We start from the raw sequence: 21,470 nt of genomic DNA, 5'->3' as shown, positions 1-21,470 counted from the left end.
TTTCCCTTATCCCAAGAAAAAATGTGAACGTCTCTTTCATGTTTATTAAATTGCACTTTCAACTTCATTAGATATTCATTTGCAAGACACACACAGGCTGAGGTGGAAAGTGAAAATGTGTGTAACTTACCAACGCAAATCCATCAACAAAATTTTGTACTTTGCAATGAAAAAATAAATAAAAAATGTGCTGAACAGAAATGACAGATCAGACATTATACAAGAGAAAATACAGCTTTAAGGCGTCAATCTTTGGCATCGGTCAACACATTCTTTTGTTTTTAAAGGTGCATCTTTGCAATAGTCAATGAAGTCACAAGCAAAATGATTTCATTTTAGGACTTCAGCTGCTAAACTGAGAAGATTAAAAAAACATTGTTACATTTTAGCTCAGTTAAAAACTATTTTTTTCTTTTTAGTTTCAGTGTTATTTTAGTCAAGTATCTGCACTGTATTTTTGATATGCATGCTTAACATGTAAATGTCTACATCCAAAGTCCCTAGAAAACTCCTCTAGCCCACTAAAAATCCCTTTTCTAAGGAAAAATGTGTCAGTGGCTGTGGGTAGTGCACAAAAAAAAAAAAAAATCCTTGTTCTCAAGGGGACACAGTTCAAATCCGGCCTGCGTCACGTACTGATCCCATTACCACTGTCCTATATCCATCTTAACTGTAGTATACAACAAATATACACGCTGTTAAATGAAAAATAATAATAATTGAACAAAAAAAAAAAAAAAAAACACCCCAATCCTTAATCTTTAGCATTCTCCAGAAAAAAGGGGGATGTTTCTTCATATATAAGCCAATGACCGACATTTCATTTTAAATCCTATATTGAGCACTGAGGAAGATTCTTTTGAAGAATGTAAAGGCTCATGTGAAACATATGAATATATACTTCAATTTGCAGATAAAATAATTTCATTTAAGCCTTTATCAGACATTATAAGCCTTTCCTGCCTCATTTATAAGTCACTTTGGAGCATTTGCTAAGTGAATAAATGTAAAAACACAAATGAAGTGTTTTGCATATTGTATTTGTCCTGTGAAACACAATCATTTAAACATTTTCCATTTAAATTAGATAAAAAATGTAATGAAAATGAAACAAAATCTAATTTCTTTTTAGGACCACTATGTTTTATGTGCACATTATGGTTTTTTTTCTCTCTAAATTTCACCTTTAAAAAAATGCTAAATATTTCCTTTTAAACAAGATGTCAGGATGATAATCCCTCCATTCAGTGTAACAATTATTTTATAACTAAATACGAAAAGGTTTAAACCCCAGGTACATGTGGCAGACAAACCAATAGAAAAGACTTGCCTTTGTGGCTCTATGTCCACAGATTACAAAGTTTTCAGGCATTTGTCTGTGTTATATAACTCACTCAACTGTAAATGTTCACAGATCAGAGTGTGAACAATATCATTGAGGATATTTGGTAAATTCAGTCACCAAAAAACAAGTCCTAAATCAGAACAGCCATCAGAAATAAAAATCACCTGACCTCATTTAAATAGCAGTAACGTTCTCCAGACAGACATTCTTTTTTATATGTTATTTCTCTTACCATCTTTGAAAAAAGTACCCTTCAAATCAACCAGTGCACTACCTGTTCATAAACTGAAGTAAGTGATTTTGGACAATGGCAGAAGATTTAGGCTGATGACGTCTTGTGAATTTGCTGAATGTCTCTCAGTGTGTTTCTACACCGCACTAGTGTTTTCCTTGGGTTTGGTTGACTCGGTGCCGGGTGGAATTGGGATGGGACGGCATTTACGTTTTGTTACCTTGCTGCTCTGCCCGTTAACAATTCTCTGAGCCATGCCCTCCATATCTTCCACACCAATATTAATGGCTTCTGCCAGCTCCTTCCTAGTCACATATACAAACTGTGGGTCCTCAGCCAAGGAGTCTAGACCACCGTCTCTCAGTGCCTGAGGATTCATGCAAAATACAGTATAATAGTCTTTCCTGAGAAGGTACGGAATGAATGTGAAGTACATGAGATCTGGCCGGGGCATTTTACCTGCTGAATGAGTTTGTCGGTGGCTGGTGAAGCTTCTGTTGCTTCTCTGTGGTTCTTTGCCGCTCCATATGAGGGGTTAAAGGGGAACTGAGAGAGTCAGACACACACGGAGGAGTCAGAGGGGAATATCAAGTAGTCACTGGACCGTGTTTAGCTCAGGAAATGTGACACCTGTCCACACCTGTGTGATATCGGTCCTCACAGTGAAATCTGACAGCCGTCTGTCATCAACGCTTGAGGCCCCGCCCACATACGAACTGGAGTCTCCTATTGGTTGCACAGGAAATAATGTCATTTATACAATAAAGTGTGCAGATTACTGTCATTGTGATTATTATGTGATTCACGGTGAAATGATTATAAATGGCTTGATAGATTATAATAGATTTTTAAATGTTTTTTTTAAAGAAGTCTTTTATGCTCACAAAGGCTGCATTTATTTGATCAAAAATACGGTAAAAACAGTAAAATTGTGGAATATTATTACAAATTAAAATGTTTTCTATTTTAATAGATTTTCAAATGTAATTTATTCCTGTGATGTGAAACTGAATTTTCAGCAGTCATTATTACAGTTTTCAATGTCACATGATCCTTTAGAAATCATTCTAATATGGAAAATTTTCTTAAACATCTCTTATCATTATCATGTGGAAAACAGTTGCTCTGATATATTTTTACAGTACAGTACAGTAAAAACATGATTTTCAGGATTCTTTGATGAATACAAAGATCAAAAGAACAGCATTTATTTGAAATATAAATATTGTAACATTACAATGTCTTCACTGTCACTTTTGATCAATTTAATGCATCCTTGCTAATTAAAAGTATTAATTTCTTTAAAAAAAATTTGGTTGCACTTTATTTTACAGTACATGTACATATATGTACTTGTAGTGTACTTACAGTGTATTTATCTAAGAAAGTTCTGGTAATACAAGGTAACTACATGGGGTGGGGTTAGGTTTAGGGGTAGGTTCAGGGTTAGTACTTAGTTATTACATAGTTATTGTAATTACTAAAATAAGTACATAGTATGTACATGAGGAACAGGACTGTAAAATAAAGTGCTACCAAAAATTTATACTGACCCCAAACTTTTGAACAGTAATGTATATGGTGGCATTTGTTATAGTGCATTTTAATAAAAATGTATTTAAAATAAATAACATTTAATAAAAAAATCATTTTTTTCAATGTAATAATGTAAAATAAACTGTATTACAGTAAAGAGTTGAGTATAAAATGTAATAAAATGCTTAATTGACCTGAAAACAATATCATAATAAATTTTTTTTTTTTTTTAAATCTTACGACTCCTAATAAAAGATACAATTTTTCTAATAAAAAAAAGATTATATAAATTAGTTTATTCTATATTTCATGTTTTTCCTCGATCACCTACTGTTTTCACTTATGTCCTCGTATGAATAGTTTCTGGTTGCAGCAGCTGACAGTGACTCGCTTTCAAATGTAAACCTGGATGACATACTAAAAACAGCATCAAATGAGCATTGTGACCTTTACAGATACCCATTAAGTCCATTTTTCATTATAGTTATCCACTCACTCTTCAGCGAAGTTGGCATTGTTATTGGTGTTGGTTGCTGGCATGTTATCAGGGAAGAACACAGTGTTCGGGAGGAAGACGGAGTCAGGAGGTGACTCTACATCCTCCAAATGAGTCTCCACAAACTGCAGGGGCCTCTGGCTGGTCATCTGTGTGGAGAGAGGGCTGTTGGGCTCAGAGGAGAAGGGGTCTGTGTGGAGTCCAAACAGACCTCCTGTCCGCTGCATAGATAGAGACACAGAGACTGTAAGTCTAAATGGATGGCTTAGTCTACATTTATCTATTTCCTTATGAAGATGCTTCAGTGCAGACCCTGTAGATGCCCTCCTCTCCGGCCTCCAAGGCACGCTCCATCTCATCCTCAGCGATAAGGTCACCTGAGATGGCCCTGTGCAGCTCAGGTGCTGCTTCCTCCTCGATGCTGCGCAGACCTGCCTGCAAAGTCAGACAGAAGTCTTATTAGTATTTTGCTAGAAAAGTGTCCTTTTTATGAGTTATTACAATCAAAAAATGCACCTTAATCTCATCAGCATTTTTCTTGGTGGGCCTGTAACCGTAGTATTCCTCCTGCCGCTTCATAAACTTGCGGAAGTGTTCCTGAATCAGGAAGGTTGCATAGAACTTTCCAACAGTGACTTCATCCTCTACAGCCAAAAGAATTACATTACAGTCAGACATGGATTGCATTTCAAAAACGTGTTAATTAAACACAAATGACTATGATCGCAGCTATCTCACCTCCAATGGGCGGAATCACCTGGTCCAACAACTTCATACTGGTCCTCTTCCAGATTGACTTGATGATGGCTCTCAGCTCCTCATTGGCCTGTTCAAAGTTTCCTAACAGAAAAATGAAAATTAAAAACTGTGCTGCAAAATAAACTGCTAATTGAATTTGATCTCAATTACACACCTTCAGTTTTGATTTTCAAAGCTGTTCTGACCAGTGCAAAGAGTGTGGCGTTGAAGGTCACTGTGCCGTCGCTGTTCAGCGGCATGTTCATGGAAATCAGGCGCTGAGGTGGAAGTTCACAAATTCAGATTTAAAATATTCACTGAAATACACTACTGATCAAATGTTTTGGGTCAGTACTTTTTTTTAATTAAGTCTTGCATGCATTGAATTATGATGCTTTAATTTTTTTTAAATTCTTATTTTTAATTGTATTGTTTACATTGTTGTTGATAATAATATGAAATGTTTCTTGAGCTGCAAATCAGCATATTAGAATGATTTCTGAAGGATCATGTGACACTGAAGCAGCTTTGCCATCAGGAATAAATTACATTTTTAAATATATTCAAATACAAATAACAGTTGTTTTAAATTGTAATAATATTGAACAATATTGCTGTTTTTACTGTATTTTTGATCAAATAAAATGCAGCCTTGGTGAGCATAAAAATTTGTACCAACCCTAAACTTCTGAACATTATACTGTACTTTTAACAGAATACAGAAACCAAATACTTAAATAAATGGCAATTGTCTTACCTTACATGCTGAGCGGTGGGGACAAAATTTACCAAAACCCAACGGTGGTTGAATCCTCCGCAGGAGAGTAACTACATCCAGATGTTTGATTCGTCCCCTTTATAAGGACAGAAGACAGATTACTTTATTATGTCTTAGGGCAAATCATAAAATAAATATCCAAGAAGCACAGAGCTAAATGATAAGATGACACTGGCACTGGAGCCTTGTGTGCTTTAACTCACGTTGCTTCAGGGTCATACTCTGCCCAGATCCTCTTGAACTCATCCAGGTGATGTGGGCCAAGGATTGACCAATCGTGAGTGAGGTAATCAAAATTGTTCATAATGACAGCCACAAACAAATTGATAACCTACCAGGAAGAGAATGATTTAGTTACTAAAACAAACAGCAATGTCGGATCCTGTATTCTGAGCTGATTTCCAAGTTTACCATGTTTAAATACAAGTTCCTCATATTTGCTTACCAAAAATGCACACAGCATGTAAAAGCTGAGGAAGTAGAAGACAGCGATGCTGGAGCCGCAGGTATACTCCTCTCCAGGGCCGTAGTCTGATTTGGGGTCACAGAGCTTCCCGTACATTGAGGCCAGCATGATCTTAGGCCACTGCTCTCCAGTGGCAACACTGTGAACCCACACATTCATCAATTACCTGATTATTCAACTAAAAATAGAGTTGCACTATATGAGCTCTCAAGTTTTTAAAGAATGACTTTTATTAGAGAACAAACAAGCAAAAATCATTTCTCTCAGTACATTGTTGACTCACCGGAACAATAACAATACAGCTTGAGGGAACGTTTGGAAGTTGTTGTTGCGGTTAATCTCTGTCCCATCAACCAGAGCAACTTTACCAAACATCTATAAAGAGAAGGAGAAAGAGAGAGGAAGAAGGAATTGGATAATAATATAACATGAATGAGAGAAACTACAGGAAATTTAAACAACTGAAGGAAACCAGGTAAGTGAAGCTCACCTGCATCCCTATGACAGCATAGATGAAGAAGAGCATGACAATGAGAAGACCCACATGAGGCAGCGCCTGAAGCAGGAAACAACATCATATACTGTGAGATACATTCAGTTAAAGCTAAAGCACTTTTCATTAAAAAAAGGATAAAAAAATAAAATAAAATAAAATAAAATAAAATAAAATAAAATAAAATAAAATAAAATAAAAGAAAAGAAAAGAAAAGAAAAGAAAAGAAAAATTAAATTAAATTAAATTAAATTAAATTAAATTAAATTAAATTAAATTAAATTAAATTAAATTAAATTAAATTAAATTAAATTAAATTAAATTAAATTAATACATTTGTATGATCCTTATATATTCTTAACTAGCTATTATTAATTATTTCATTTTCTTTTGTCATGGAGATGTGATGTGTAATTATCTTGTCTGACCTGGAAGGACTTAATAAAGGTCCACAAAAGGTTCCTGATCCCCTCTGAACGATTGAGCAGTTTAATGAGACGCAGCACACGGAACAGCCGGAAGAACGTGATGGAAACTCTGACATTTTCTGCATCCTATAAATGAGTAAAATTGTGAGAGAAATATTTGGTTCCACTTATAAATATAAAAGGTTGCCATTTTTAAGTGTTTAAAAAGAAAACAAACTAGGATAATGTACTTACAGCTATTGCCTGCATTGGATTCACTTCCTGAAAAAAGAATAGGCTGTTTTCACTCTTTTCCATCAGTCATGCAATATAATACAATGTAATAGCATATAACATCATATAAAGCAAAATAGCAACACCATAATGTGGTATGATGCTTATTTGTGGAGATTTAAGCTTCTAAAAAATGATAATGTGAGCAGTGTCTGTCCCATGCAGTGCAGAATGATATTTACAGCACAACCATGTAGACACCACAGTCCTCCACTGGCCTCCAGCGCAGCCTGAGAACAGAGAGATGAGAAGTCAGGGTGATGGAGGAGAGACGACATCATAGAAACGGAAATGCATCTTGTGAATCAGAGACAAATGTCAACAAAACATCAAAATGATGGATCACACTTCCAAAACAAGTGGTTATTTATAAAGACTATAAAAAGTGCATCAAATCACTCTTGGAGATGTGGAGCGGTGTGTATTAAGCAGCAGTGAGCGATGGAAAGAGGGTGGTTCATTAACATATGTGAAATGAATCATGAAAATGAGCCCATCAATGGCCACTGATGAGTGAAGTTGCTTGAATGAGAAGAATACTAAGCTGGAGCTGATGAAATTGGTACCTCCTGTGCACTAATGCTGACATTGACAGCTTGCTGTGGTCTGTGCTTCATGTATCGCTAAATACGGGTTTAAAATACAAGCCATTGTTGGTCGCCATTTGAAATGCTTTCGCTTTTGTAGAGACATTTACACAACGTGTAAATCACTCTGACAATATTTTTACATATGTGTGGAGTCTCAAATTATTGTCATACTCACATCAACCTCACTGAGGACCACGTCAACAATACTACCGACCACAATGATGAAATCAAACACGTTCCAAGGATCTCCAAAGTAACCCTGTGTCAAGACACACACAGAATCCCAATAATGTCATAAAACAGAGCACATCTTCTTACTCACTTTCATACAGAGAAAAAACAGGAGTACCTTTGCTTTGAATGCAATGAGTTTGACGATCATCTCGCCAGTGAACAGGACAGTGAAGATGAGGTTAAGATTGTCAGAGAGTTTGGTTATGTGATCGGACTGGTTGCAGTGCTGTACCACAGAGAGAAGAGAGACAACAGATTAACAAAACAGCCAATTTGAAAATGTTTTATAAACTATTATACAGAGTGAACATTGTTCTGACTTACATACAGAAAGAATGGGATTAAGGTTTACTTTATTGACTTGAAAACAGTGGTAAATTTTAAGGTTTTTAATGGTCAAATTAAAGGCAATATAAATGTAATGAAAAATAATATTACATGCAGCAATAAAATGACATAATAATTACTAAAATAATGGAAAATAATCAACACGGTATATATGCAAAAAAAAAATATTGACTGAATTCAAAATCAGATTTTTTAGGAGGAAGAAGGAAGGAAGTTTCTTATGATCATCAAGGCTGCATTTATTTGATCAAAAATACTGAAATATTGTGAAATACAGTAGTATTACAATTATTACAGATACAATTGTTTTCTATTTTAATATTTAATGCATCCTTGCTGAATAAAAGTATTAATTTCTTTAAATAAATCTCACTGACCCCAAACTTTTGAACAGTAGTGAATATCATTAGCTGTAAATAATGGTAACTGCTATTTAACTGCTTACCTGCATTCCAAGACACAGCGTGTTGAGCATGATGAGAAAGAACATGAGATACTCAAAGTAACAGGAGGTCACGAAGTACCACACACGGTACTGGTGCGGGTTCTTCGGGATGTAGCATTTAAGGGGCCGTGCTTTGAGTGCATACTGTACACATTGACGCTGGTGAGGGGTGAGACGGCAAGAGAAGTTGATTATAAAATGACAGCACAGTAAGCCCAGTTGCATTAGCATCATAAACATGATAGATACTGTATATACAATAAAAGTGGAGTTAAACCAGGTATTTGAAATGTTGATATATAGTATACTGTAAAAAGGATATTTTGTTTAACATTAATTGTTCAATATACACGCAAATTCCTGGATCAAATTGCATGTGAAGAACAATCTAAGACCACACTGTTTACCTGGTTCTTGTCCAGCTCGCAGTCCTTGTATTCCTGCTCTCCTTGTTTTTGGAAAGTGACAATGACGAAGCCCACGAAGATGTTCATCATGAAGAAGGCGATGATGATGATGTAGATGATAAAGAATATGGAGATGCCCACCCGGTTATTGTACAAAGGGCCTGTGTCTACTGCATTTGAGTCTATAGCCTTATAAAGGATCCTGTTGAAGGTGAGTGAAGGAAGGGTTTGTGTGAAACATGTTCTTGACTGATTAATCAATATTAAAAGAAGATTAAAAAAAAAATAGGATGAGATTTTCACACACTTACTCTGGCCAGCCCTCAAATGTGGAGATGGTGAAGAGAGCCAGCATGCCATTCAGCACATTGTCAAAGTTGAAATCGCTGTTGACCCACTTGCGCTGATGGACCTCCATGTCATGAAGAGAGTTTTGCACATGCTTTAAAAATGTTCCCCTAAAAACAACCAAAAGCAATGTAGCAACATTCAGAGGTCAAAGCACAACATTTAAAGAAATGTGGCTAAAAATACTCACTGACACTCCTCTGCTGTTGTTTGAAGAGGGTCCGTACAATAGTACAATTTTCCCTAAATAAAGGTAATACATTTAGCATGCAGTCACTTCCTCCATTTTAAAACGCAAGGTTTTAAATCACAATATGGTGGTTGTCTCACCTTGAAGAGCTGCACTCCAATGCAGGCAAACATGAAGTCTAAGAGCATGGTGACCAGGACAATATTACCAATGGTCTTTATGGCCACAAACATACACTGGACCACGTGCTGGAGATGAAAATTTGAGTATATTTAATCACAAATTGGTATCATGCTTTGAAGATTGGCCCTAAACCAACCATATAATAGTAGCATTTAAAAAGTCCTCAGTAGTTTCAATGGCAGCTATCCATATTTTAATACACAGACAAATGCTACATCACAAATCAAAGCAGCTTTTTCATTAAGATGCTGAATGCATACCCACCTTTAACCCTTTGGCTCTGTTGATGGCTCTTAGAGGTCTTAGTACCCTCAACACCCTGAGAATCTTCACCACTGAGATGGTACTCGACCTGCAATCCAATAATGCATTTAAGTTATCGGCCTTGACTGTATTTTAATTCAAACTTACAAAAATATTAACTTTAGAAAGTACTACTAACAAAACTCAGAAGGTGTTTCTTTACATTGAACGCTCTATATGTTTTTGATTCACTGAACAGGCTCTTAAGAATAATTCATTCTCAAATGGGAATACACAGGTTGAGCATTGTGTTTTTGATTCACTAAAACAAACTGACTAATAAGAGTCATTAAATCTAGAACAGTATTGGTTGCACTGTGTTTCTGATTCATTGAAAAGAACAGGCTCACAAGAGACCTTCATTCAGGAATCGGTTGAACTACACTCAACGAGCTGAATGTATTTGAGACTCATCTGTTCAAGAATCACTTGGACTACATTAGTTGGGCTAAATATTTTTGATTCACTGTAAAGAACTGGCTCATAAGAGTCATTTATTCAAGAATCGTTTGAACTACATTTGGTTGTGCTATGTATTTTTAATTGTCCGAAAAGAACTGGCTCTTAAAGGGATACTCTACCCCAAAATGAAAATTTTTTCATTAATCACTTACCCCCATGTCGTTCCAAACCCGTAAAAGCTCTGTTCGTCTTTGGAACACAATTTAAGATATTCTGTATGAAAACCTGGAGGCTTGAGACTGTCCCATAGACTGCCAAGTAAATAACAGTGTCAAGGTCCAGAAAAGTTATGAAAGTCGTCCTCAGAATACTCCATCTGCCATCAGACGTTCAATCTTGGTTATATGACGCGACGGGAACACTTTTTGTAAGTGAAGAAAACAAAAATAACGACTTTATTCAACAATTCTTTTGTCAACTGTCTCCTCTGTGTCTCTCCATATCACTGTATGCTGTGTATGCTCTTCTGTGTCATCCGCGCCACAAGGGTGTGTTGTTTAATTTCAAATCAAAGCTAAATACACGTAAAAACAGTGCATCCTTGTGGCGCATTCTGCTCTTCTGTGTCATCCACGCCACAAGGGTGTGTTGTTTAATTTCAAATCAAAGCTAAATACACGTAGAAACAGTGCATCCTTGTGGCGCGGATGACACAGAAGAGCATACACAGCATACAGTGATATGGAGAGACACAGAGGAGACCGTTGACAAAGGAATTATTGAAAAAAGTCATTATTTTTGTTTTCTTTGCTTACAAAAAGTGTTCCACTCGCTTCATATAACCTAGATTGCACGTCTGATGGCAGATGGAGTATTCTGAGGACGATTTTCATACCTTTTATGGACCTTGACACTGTTATTTACTTGGCAGTCTATGGGACAGTCTCAAGCCTCCAGGTTTTCATCCAAAATAGCTTAAATTGTGTTCCGAAGACGATCTGAGCTTTTACGGGTTGGGAATGACATGGGGGTAAGTGATTAATGACAAAATTTTCATTTTGGGGTGGAGTATCCCTTTAAGAGTCATTTGTTTGCTGATTGGACTATGCTGTTCACACATACTGTATGTTCACACACTGTTTGTACATATTGAATTACATACAAATATGCTATAGGTGTTCATCAGTAGAATAATGCATGTGCGAGAACAGTTAACTGATTTTTTTTTATTTAATGGGTTGTCTTTGTAATTTATATTCAAGTTAGAATATTCCTTGTTGCAGACAAAAATAATCTTTTGAAAGCATTAAAACAATGGGTAACGTATACTAAAAACTGAAACAACATAAACTATTATTGAACTTACTCCATGCCCATGGACAAGAGGGAAACACCCACAACAATGAGATCCAGAATGTTGAAGGAGTTTCGGCAGAAAGAGCCGGTATGCAGGAACGCTCCATAAACCGTCATCTAAAAATAATCAGATCAGTGCTGAATTAGATGTCAGCCCATCCAAAAAATCTGAAAGTAACATCAAGTTAACGATAACATTACCTTCAGCACAATTTCAATGGTGAAGACAGTCGTAAAAACAATGTCGGCATAAGCCAAGACCTGTGAAATGAATTAGTGAATGTAAATTTTTAACGCATAACTAATAATTCAGTTAAAGCAATACAATAATCAAAGTTTTTGTTACCTTGTTTCGGAATGAATGGGGGTCGATGGGGTCTTCAGCAGCCAGGGAGATACTGCTGAGGAGGATGAAGAGGAGGATGATGTTGGTGAAGGTCGTGTGGTTGATGATCCTGTGGCAAAGCTTCCGGAACCTTTCGACAGACAGCATCAGTTATCGGACAGCAACGGTAAATCATTTTATGGCCATTTGTTAGGCACAATTAAAGTCTAGTTCTAAATTTAATTTTAGTGGTCTACATGGGGTTATAAATCAGGGCATAAAGCCTCACTTGTTCTGTGGCCCAAAGATGAAGAAGGAGCTGGCCTCAGGCATGGGAACCACTGTCTCCTTGAGCTGCAGGTCAGCCATGGGTCTGGGTCTGGGGCTGATTGGGATCTCTGGTTCCTCTTCCTCATCATCACCTGAGCAGGAGAGAAGGATTACAGCTGGGTCAACTCAAAAATACTATGCTTTTATTTGTGATCTACTTGTGTGAAATAAGATTTATTTGGATAAGCATTGATCATGAAGCTGTATTTAATTTTGCACAGCTCGAAAATCAAATGAAAAATAGCCAGCCCTGTGGCTTAAAATGCGCTCCATAAATGAGCTTAGAAGCTGGAGCTAATAATACATTTTACTTATAATAGACCAGCTATCTTTGAACTTTTTCCTTTACATGTTTAGAGATGTACTGTGAGGTCTGAGCCAGCATTTTATGGAGTGCAGAGCCCTCAGTTGAAATTTAAACTCTTGTGTTAGAGTATTACAGCCTTACCTGGAAAGTCTGCAGGAGGGAAGGGGTCTTTCACTTCATTAACATTTGATTCAAACTCATCTATCTTGAGCTGGAGACAAAAACATGATAAAACTGGTTTAGGCATTTACATTTTGTTTATTTAGCAGACAATAAGCAAGCATCAGAGCCTAAAATTTTATGTTTTTAACTGAAGACCTGATGGTGAATCATCCTGATAGTGTTAGACAGAAGGCCAAAAGTCAAGTATTGCAGTAGGCTTATCTAAAATAAGTACAGTGAACAACCATACTCACTTTTGAGTCAACCATACCTTTGCTGTTGTGGGCATTCCCTCAGCTTTTGACCTGGACTCCATTAGTCTCTTAGCCATCAGAGCCTTCTCCTCCTCACTTTTCTCTGGCAATGTTTATTTGAATAAATAAGTCAAAATGTTGTTTAGTAATATATAGATATGCAAATGCACTACCATTCAAAAGTTTGGGGTTTGTAATATATATATGTATATATATATGTATATATATATATATATATATATATATATATATATATATATATATATATATATATATATATATATATATATATATATTTTTTTTGAAAGAAGTCTCTTATGCTCACCAAGGCTGAATTTATTTGATCAAAAAATATATTAAAAACAGTAATATTGTGAAATATTATTACAATCTAAAATAACTGTTTCAGTCTTAATATATTTTAAAATGTAATTTATTTCTGTAATGGCAAAGCTGAATTTTCTGTGGAAAAATCTGTGGAAAACGTTTTGTGGAAACTAAAAATTTTCAGGACTCAGGACTTTTTTTAACTGTCTGTTTAGCCTCTCTTTGTATTTTTTAACTGTCTGTTTAGTTCTTTTAATTTATTGGTGAGCCAAAGGAAAATATCCACCTTGGTGGACACTAAAGATATACTCTACTCTACTCTACTCTACACAATATATATGACTTTTGATCAGTTTAATGCATCCCTGCTGAGATAAAAGTATTAATTAGTTGTTCTTTTACCTCATGAGTTTTCTTCTGGCTTTCTCCTCTGCTTTCTCTTTCTGTGCTGCTGTCAGACTCTCAGCCTCAGCTAGATTGTCCACAGCGATAGCCAAGAACACATTCAAGAGAACGACTAACCAACAGCCTGCTAAGGAAAAGTCCAAACAGCCTTATCACAACAATACAACATGACTGGTTCTGAAATACTTCGCACTAAGAAGCAGAAACAATGGCAAATGTTTATTTTAGACTAAGTGCTTTGCTATATTCTTTTAAACATACTTAATTCCCATTTATCATCTCCAATCAGTTCGGACAAAATAACAGGGACATAATGACATATGCTTCAAAAGGATACAGTTTCCACAAAAATACAGAATTATGAAGTAAATGCTGACAAGAATTCCTGGGGATTGAGGTCCACCATGAGCCATGATTCCATTGTACATGATCGAGTCCCACTCCTCTCCAGTTAGGACCTGATAATGAAGCCCAGTGTCACATAAACAGCTTCTGTTGTCAGAACACAATTTCGCTAAAACTGCAAGTACCTGAAACACACTGATGAGGGCCTGTGGGAAGTTGTCAAAGTTACTGCGCTGAATCACTCTGTCAGGAAAGTTGAATTTCCCACCAAACACCTGCATACCCAGGAGGGAGAAGATGACAATGAAGAGGAAGAGGAGCAGGAGTAGGGAGGCGATGGATTTCACTGAGTTGAGTAAGGATGCCACTAAGTTATTTAGTGATGTCCAGTACCTAAAGACCCATGAGAGGAAATAACAGTGAGATTAAATAAATAAATGAAATAAATGAGGTTTAAATAAATGAACGTACCTTGTGATCTTGAATAAGCGTAGGAGTCGTATACACCTCATCACAGAGATCCCCAGTGGTGTCATGATGTTTGACACGACCAGGAAGATCTCCAGTATTCCGATCGTGACCACAAAGCAGTCAAATCGGTTGAAGATGGACATAAAGTAGGCTCTCAGACCAAACGCATACATTTTCATAACCATCTCAATCGTGAAACAGATGAGCAGGATTACATTGGCAGTGTCTGCAAAAGGACCAAGACTCATCAAGATCTCACTTCATTCACAATATATATATATATATAAAATCAACAGAATTATGAATGATTCTGTTGAATCATTCCATTTGAAAGATTCCTTAAAACAAACAAAAAAACTTTTAAATTACTAGGAGTTGGGAATCTTGTATTGCTTAATGTATTGTATTTTACTGCTATATGGAACAGACCTTGGAAACTTGTTAACCCCTCAGTCTGGTTATGATGCTCCGTCGCTATGACCAGAGTGTTGAGTAACACAACAAGGAGAACCCACCAGTTGAAGAATTTAGATTTCACCCAAACATGACACTTCCTCCGTAAAACAATGTTCCAGCGGCGTGCGAGGCGGCTGCAGATTACACAGTAAATGAAAAATGTGACTTCGGTTAAATCATGATGCATATTTTTGTTCTTGATTGCACACTCACTAGAAATAGATCACCCTGTTGATCCCCTCCATCTGGTATAAACTGTCTGTCTCTGAATCAGTGTCCTTTCTAAGAAGAAGAAGCGCTGGAGAGTATCAAAGTAGTGAGAAATGTTAAAAATGCAGTTCCTGTGCTTTTTATCAAATATACATACACTGAAATTTTCATTTGAATGACATCAGATATATACAGAGGACTGTAGTAGCACCATTACCCTCATAATCTCCATCTATAACTTCAGCATGAGTGATCCATTCCATGTAACCTTTCAGATCTTCATCCATTTGTTGTCCCTCTCGTAGCTTTTGGTACTCTCCTCGTGACCGTGACTTCTCCCTTTCCTTAGTAAACTCCCTGTATAGAGGAAAACTCGTCTCAGTTAGGCCAATTAACATTCATTCATGTAACATTTATGTAATATTCTTGTATTTCTATGTCTCAATAAAGTGAGTCATTTAAGTTGATTGCACAGATCTGTGTCCCATAAACCATTCAGTAGACTCATCCAGCCAGAGTGTATTTAGGTGAAATAATAATAAAACCAAACTTGTCGACCAAACTTTAAGTAGGTAATAAGCAGTTGGTATTAAAACATTTTATTAAAACCTTAGCTAGAGCTAATACCCGCTCAGTACTCCAAGGACGAGGTTCAGGATGAAGAAGGAGCCCAGAAGTATCAGAGTCAAGAAGTAGATCCAGGGCCAGTCGTTCCCCATGGCATCATTAATCTAAAAGATCAAATCATCACTATATTTGATTTTGACAAACATGAATTTTGGATATGTTCCAAAAATCTTGCTCTAGACAGACTGTCATTCTGTGCATTATTGGTGGGGATTTTTCTATATCTTTTCTGATATCTTTCTGCAGTTTACATCTTTGCATCAGTAGGTGGCGAAAGTTGCTGTTTTTATGAATGAGTCATTAAACCAAATTAGTTCAAACACACTGACAATGCAACACTACTTCTGTGTATTGCCTGGAGACGCACAAAGAGCTCATGGGTCTATCACACATGTAATTGCCTTAAAAAAGTCTAGAGGCGCCATTTAAAACAAAAGTATTTCTTTTAACTAGAGCGCCGATTTCTAGGACGCTGTGTGAGGTCATACATGGTTTTTGTCTATTGAACTGTTGTGTAAAACTAATATCAGCCTTGTTATCCTGCTGTTGGACTGACTATCAGCATAATTTAATATATATTAATTTATATATTCTACTGATGGATACATTTATAGTAGCCTATCAATAATTATTTAACTTTAGCATAGAGAAGTTGAATTATTGCCTGATAATATAAATGAATGTTTGTCTTCTGGCCTCTCCACAAGATAGTAAAGAGGAGGACTTTCATGGCCATAAGTAATTACCCAGTAGAGAACATCAGTCCAGCTCTCCATTGTGATACACTGAAAGACTGTGAGCATGGAAAAGCCAAAGTTGTCAAAATGGGTGATGCCGAAGTTGGGACCAGGCCAACCTGCCCGACATTCAGTGCCATTGATGGTGCAGCGGCGCCCATGTCCAGCCTGAGCACAGGGCGATGGCTTCTCATTCTCCCTGATGGCAATGATATCTGTAACAGAGGTTGAAATCATTGATCTTTTACTGCTATGCAGTACTAACACTGATTTGTCAATTCATTATCATTAAAATAAGGTAATTTCTTTTACATTTCTAAAACTTGTTTTCAGTTATGAGATTCACTTTATATATTTGATGTCAGTCTCCAAATAAAAAGACTCACTAGTGCCCTGGTAGTAACATGTCTTGTGCATTTTACACTTGAACAGCTCCAAACCCATAATGGCATAAATGGTGACCATGAAGAAGACCAGCAATGCAATGTGGAAGAGGGGCAACATGGACTTCAGAATAGAGCTCATTACCACCTGGAGGCCTGGATGACAACAAATATACTTTTAACACAACAGCTTTTTTTAACAATCGACAAAGACATGATTATATTGTAATCTTAACAAAGCATGTACATATATACAATTTTCACTCAACACTGCCTCAGTTTGTTAGAAATATTATAGGAGTATACTTATCATAATTATATATTAAGGTATATTAAGGAGCTAGCTTTAAAGTCCTATCTTGGCCTACTTGTGGTGCTTAAAAGTCTTACTGGGAACTCCCGACACGAGCCGCAGCGGTCGCAGGACTCGAAATGCTCTAAGAGCCTTCATATCAAACCCTCCTCCTTTCTCTTTGGGAACTCCTGCTATTGTGTTGATGGTGTCCACACCAAGCGTGAAGAGCCTGAGGAGGCAATTTAAAAGTACTATTATTTAAGAAATGTGAAACAATTCATTTTAAAAAGGCCAGCTTTTATTGTATTATTAATACTGCACAAACTCTACAGAAAAACAATCTATGGTTGAAATGAGTTCAGGACAGTTTTAGGAATCATTTCAGGGTGTTTTGTATATGACTTATGGACATTTTAAATGTCATCTTACCCCATGAACACAATGACAAAGTCTAATATGTTCCAACAATTTCGTAAATAGGCTCATTCATGGAACAGAAGCCCATACGCTACTATCTTTAGAAAGCACTCAAGAGTGAAAATGATCAGGAAGATGTACTCCAGACTCTCCTGCAAGGAAATAAACAATGTTATAGGAGGGTTTAATGGGGTGTAAAACATAAAACAGTCACGATTCTGACTTTTTTTCCCTCACAAATTCAAAGATGAAAAACATTTATTTATGTAGTATTTATTTATTTGAATTCAGACCCATATCTGCATATTAAACTGGATTGGGAGAAAGTATTTTAACATTTAGAATTTATAACCTACAAGACATTTTCTTAAACATTCTTGTTCTTCATGTTTTGTAGTTTCCATATCCTAAAATTACTTTATATCTTAGAAGGGTTTTTAGCAGCTTCGACACACAGTCAACTGTAAAAAAAAAAAAAAAAAAACATGCGCAAGGTGCCAACGAAACCTGAACCTTAACATTTTGCCAAACCAAACAACTGTCCTCAGTGTGCAGTGACTGCAATCAGTATGTTTACACAGCACACAGACTCTAATTCTACACTAACAGGCCATATTAACCTCATTCTGACCATGTCTACTGAGACCCACTCTCAGCTCCTGTTTCATGACTTAGTATCTGAGGAATGGACAGCCCACCAGCGTAAGTCACTAAACCCAGGGGAGTAAATAAGTGAAGGGGTCTCAGATTTGTGCCATCTGAAATTTAATAGCACTCTGTGTTCTGAGAGAGGAGAATATGACTGCACATGCTAGTGGAAAGAGTGTGTGACCTACATACCATCAAAGCTTGAGTCATGAAATAAGCTTGTGTAAAGAGGATTTATCATTATATAAGTGTTTATATAGCCAAAACAAAAAAAGGTTACACATATAAAAAAAGCAGAACAGCACAGTTCTGTGTCCTCTGCAGTTGTGCAGTGGACACTCAATGTGGGACAGGGCAGTCATGTCAATAGAATCTATATTAATTTCTCATTAGATGCGTCATGAAAATCCCCTTCTGAGATATGAGTGTATTAATAAACACCACACCATCTCAAATAAAAGACTAAATATAAAACCCATGACACAAAACAGCACCTGCTGCATGGTATATTTTTAGTTTGTAAAACATGATCTAAATTGCATTCATTGCATATAAACCCATAATTCTATTTAACTTAAACTCACAAGAGCTTATTTATGCAAATCACAAATTTGTCCTGTGCAAACGCCAACTGGGCGAAAATGTTAGCGCACACATATCCGTTTCAAAACAAATACGTCCCCCTCATAACCCAAGGGCCAAAGACCTGAGTAGCCAAAAATCTGAACACTTTATCTTGGACATGTTTAAGAATCTCAGATTCTCTGGCAACACACCATGATGTGCCTCTAAGACATAACTATCCCTTTAATCCAGTTCATCCTTTTAATTGCAGTACCATAATGTTTTTGTAGCTACCTGCAGCATTTGTTTTCAAAATTAGTTGATGTATTATAGCAAATGACCTGTAATTAAAGATTATTCATGTATGTTTTACAATGGTAAGTGTAGTTTAAGAACATCTCACCAATGTTAAGTTGGTGTTGTTGGTGTCCTCTTCAGGCATGGGAAGAAACACAGCCAGAGCTACACAGTTAGCGAAGATAGTTAGCAGGATAATTATCTCAAAGGGTCTGAGGGAGTCTGCTCAGGAAAACAATGAGCATTAACAACCACTGGAAAATGATTTGCATAAATCAGATTTAAACAGAAATTTACAGTCGCTCAGTGCCAAATACAAGTAAAAGTTGCTTTGGTGACTAAAGAAACGAGAGTGATTTTGGGTAGTTATCTGGTCAGTAACTAAATTAGAATCAATGGCATACAAGCCATCTAGTAAAGATGGTTTTACCTCAGAGTAAACATTTACTAGGACAGAATATATAATATATAATAAATATATGATTTCTTGTCCAGTAAGAAATATTATAATCATCAATTAGTGCTGTTTCAGTTTAAACTACATGACTAGCAACTGTCATTATTTGTGAATTTCTGCCACTAGGCGGTGGAATCAGAATTTCCCTGCCAGCTCAGCATCATGTCCACTAGTGATCCCACACAACAGCTGTACACAGCATATGATTAAACTGTATAAATATGCCTATGCAAAAAAGTGCTCCAAAATTACATCTCCGAATCACCTCAGTACAAAAGCCAAAACACTCAGTTAATGAACTAATCAGGATCTGAAAGCTTCACTTCATAAAGCAAATGTTTACTGTATATGTCAGTTTTGTCTCCAAGGTCTCAAAGAGGAATTTAAGAAGCCGCTTCCAACATTTTCTGAATTGCAGCACAGTTAATATTTGTTCTTGTTGTGAATTTAGGAACTTGTAGGCCTAGTTAGTAAAGATTCTTACAGCATTCAAATGCCTTCAAAAGTGCATTTAAACATATTTACATATACATAAATTGTCAATCTAATAGCTAAAAACCCCATGAAGCCAAAACAATTAACACTAGTGCCGATTAACACTAGTTTGAAGTCTTATTAATATATGCTGACTGACTGGCTGTAGATAGGCTGGGGTTCATCCTTATCATCTTCAGTGTAAAGACCTGATCCAGCTGACCGTGGGGAGTCTGACACATAACAAAAGCTTAACACCTTCAGTTCACAACTGAGACAGATTTCCACACCTTAAGACACACTAAACCTGGGGATTACGAAAAACAACTGTCTGTCCACCTCGCAGATGGAGATATCTATCATGGAGCAAGTATCTCAAGTCTGGTTTTGTTGAACATATGACACCGAGTAAGACAGATCCAAGTTATGGTTGCATGCTTTTTCTGGCATGCATGCTAAACCAGCTCTCTGGGGGATGGATGCCTTTCTAAATCATGCCCATTTCAATTATGATTCAAAACTAAACCAACATCAAACCACAGTCCAAAACTATGGAAACAAAATGGATGTAAGTTTGAAGGATACTTCCATTCCACAATGTTGATGCAGGTCTTCCGGAAAGGGTTTTTGAGCGTGAAGAAGAACAAGGAACGTGGAGGTCGAGGGTTTCCTCCTGTGGCCTGCAGTTTCTTGAGTTTCTCCCTTTGCTTTCTCTTTAGTTCTTCTTCATTCATGATGAATGAGGCCAAAGCTGCCACCCCACCACCACCGCCGCCGCCACCTCCTGACTCCATTTTGGATCTCCTAAATGTGAAATCTTCTCAATTCCCACAAAAAAAAAAGTCAAAACCTGAAATGATTCCTAGTTTAGCATATCCTTGGTCTTCTTAAGTCCAGGTCAGATCTTTAGTATGGTCCTAAGCTTCATCCACCATCTCGCCCTCTCTGAGAAGGCACAGTGTACCTTCTTGGCCCTGGCCCCTGTTGCAAACCTACACCAGACAAGGAGGCATTGGAGGGGTAGGGAGCATTTAGGCGCAGCTGGCCCATTCGGAGGGATATATATAGACGGGCAGTCAGTTTCCATTCTTGGGGGAGTGGAGGCAGGTGGAGGAGGGGATAGGTGGCCTTGGGGTGCAGCAGATGAAGAAAGAGAATGCTTATACAACACCACAAATAAAATAAGACATTGAAATGAAAAAAATATGAAGAATAGGATACATTATTGGTGTTGAAATATGCCTGCCTTTTTCCCTTGGTGATATACTGTACAAAACAGCAGATGGGAATGTTTACAGGAACCAGTTTAGGCCGTTTCTAACTAAATATATAACATAACCATTGTATTTTAGGAAGCGAGTGTTACTCTGAATTTCACCAAGAAAAAA

General features: G+C 36.8%; 1 protein-coding gene across 1 annotated transcript; it reads right to left on the bottom strand.

Annotated features, from left to right (window-relative positions):
* Nucleotides 1–41: 41 nt before the first annotated feature.
* Nucleotides 42–21,359, bottom strand: LOC109068176 (dihydropyridine-sensitive L-type skeletal muscle calcium channel subunit alpha-1-like). Its single transcript, XM_019085031.2, is given in 45 exon segments — nt 42–1,944; nt 2,037–2,123; nt 2,218–2,303; nt 3,445–3,530; nt 3,610–3,830; nt 3,922–4,044; nt 4,126–4,253; nt 4,348–4,449; nt 4,523–4,625; nt 5,105–5,201; nt 5,329–5,456; nt 5,571–5,730; nt 5,875–5,966; nt 6,082–6,147; nt 6,513–6,638; nt 6,747–6,773; nt 6,968–7,015; nt 7,551–7,634; nt 7,725–7,835; nt 8,403–8,561; nt 8,810–9,011; nt 9,121–9,267; nt 9,348–9,400; nt 9,488–9,595; nt 9,795–9,882; nt 11,602–11,708; nt 11,793–11,852; nt 11,938–12,067; nt 12,206–12,338; nt 12,695–12,764; nt 12,987–13,083; nt 13,699–13,813; nt 14,039–14,159; nt 14,232–14,439; nt 14,518–14,743; nt 14,947–15,107; nt 15,187–15,271; nt 15,401–15,540; nt 15,811–15,914; nt 16,557–16,762; nt 16,934–17,086; nt 17,321–17,454; nt 17,655–17,794; nt 19,258–19,363; nt 20,668–21,359. Coding segments are annotated over 45 exon segments (5,568 nt in total). The 5' UTR covers nt 20,877–21,359; the 3' UTR covers nt 42–1,713.
* Between the last annotated feature and the right edge of the window lie 111 nt (nt 21,360–21,470).

The sequence above is a fragment of the Cyprinus carpio genome, chromosome A8, assembly GCF_018340385.1.
Source record: "Cyprinus carpio isolate SPL01 chromosome A8, ASM1834038v1, whole genome shotgun sequence".
Classification (NCBI taxonomy): domain Eukaryota; kingdom Metazoa; phylum Chordata; class Actinopteri; order Cypriniformes; family Cyprinidae; genus Cyprinus; species Cyprinus carpio.
Note: the sequence above shows the minus strand (reverse complement) of the source record. Positions and strands in the feature narration are given on the sequence as shown.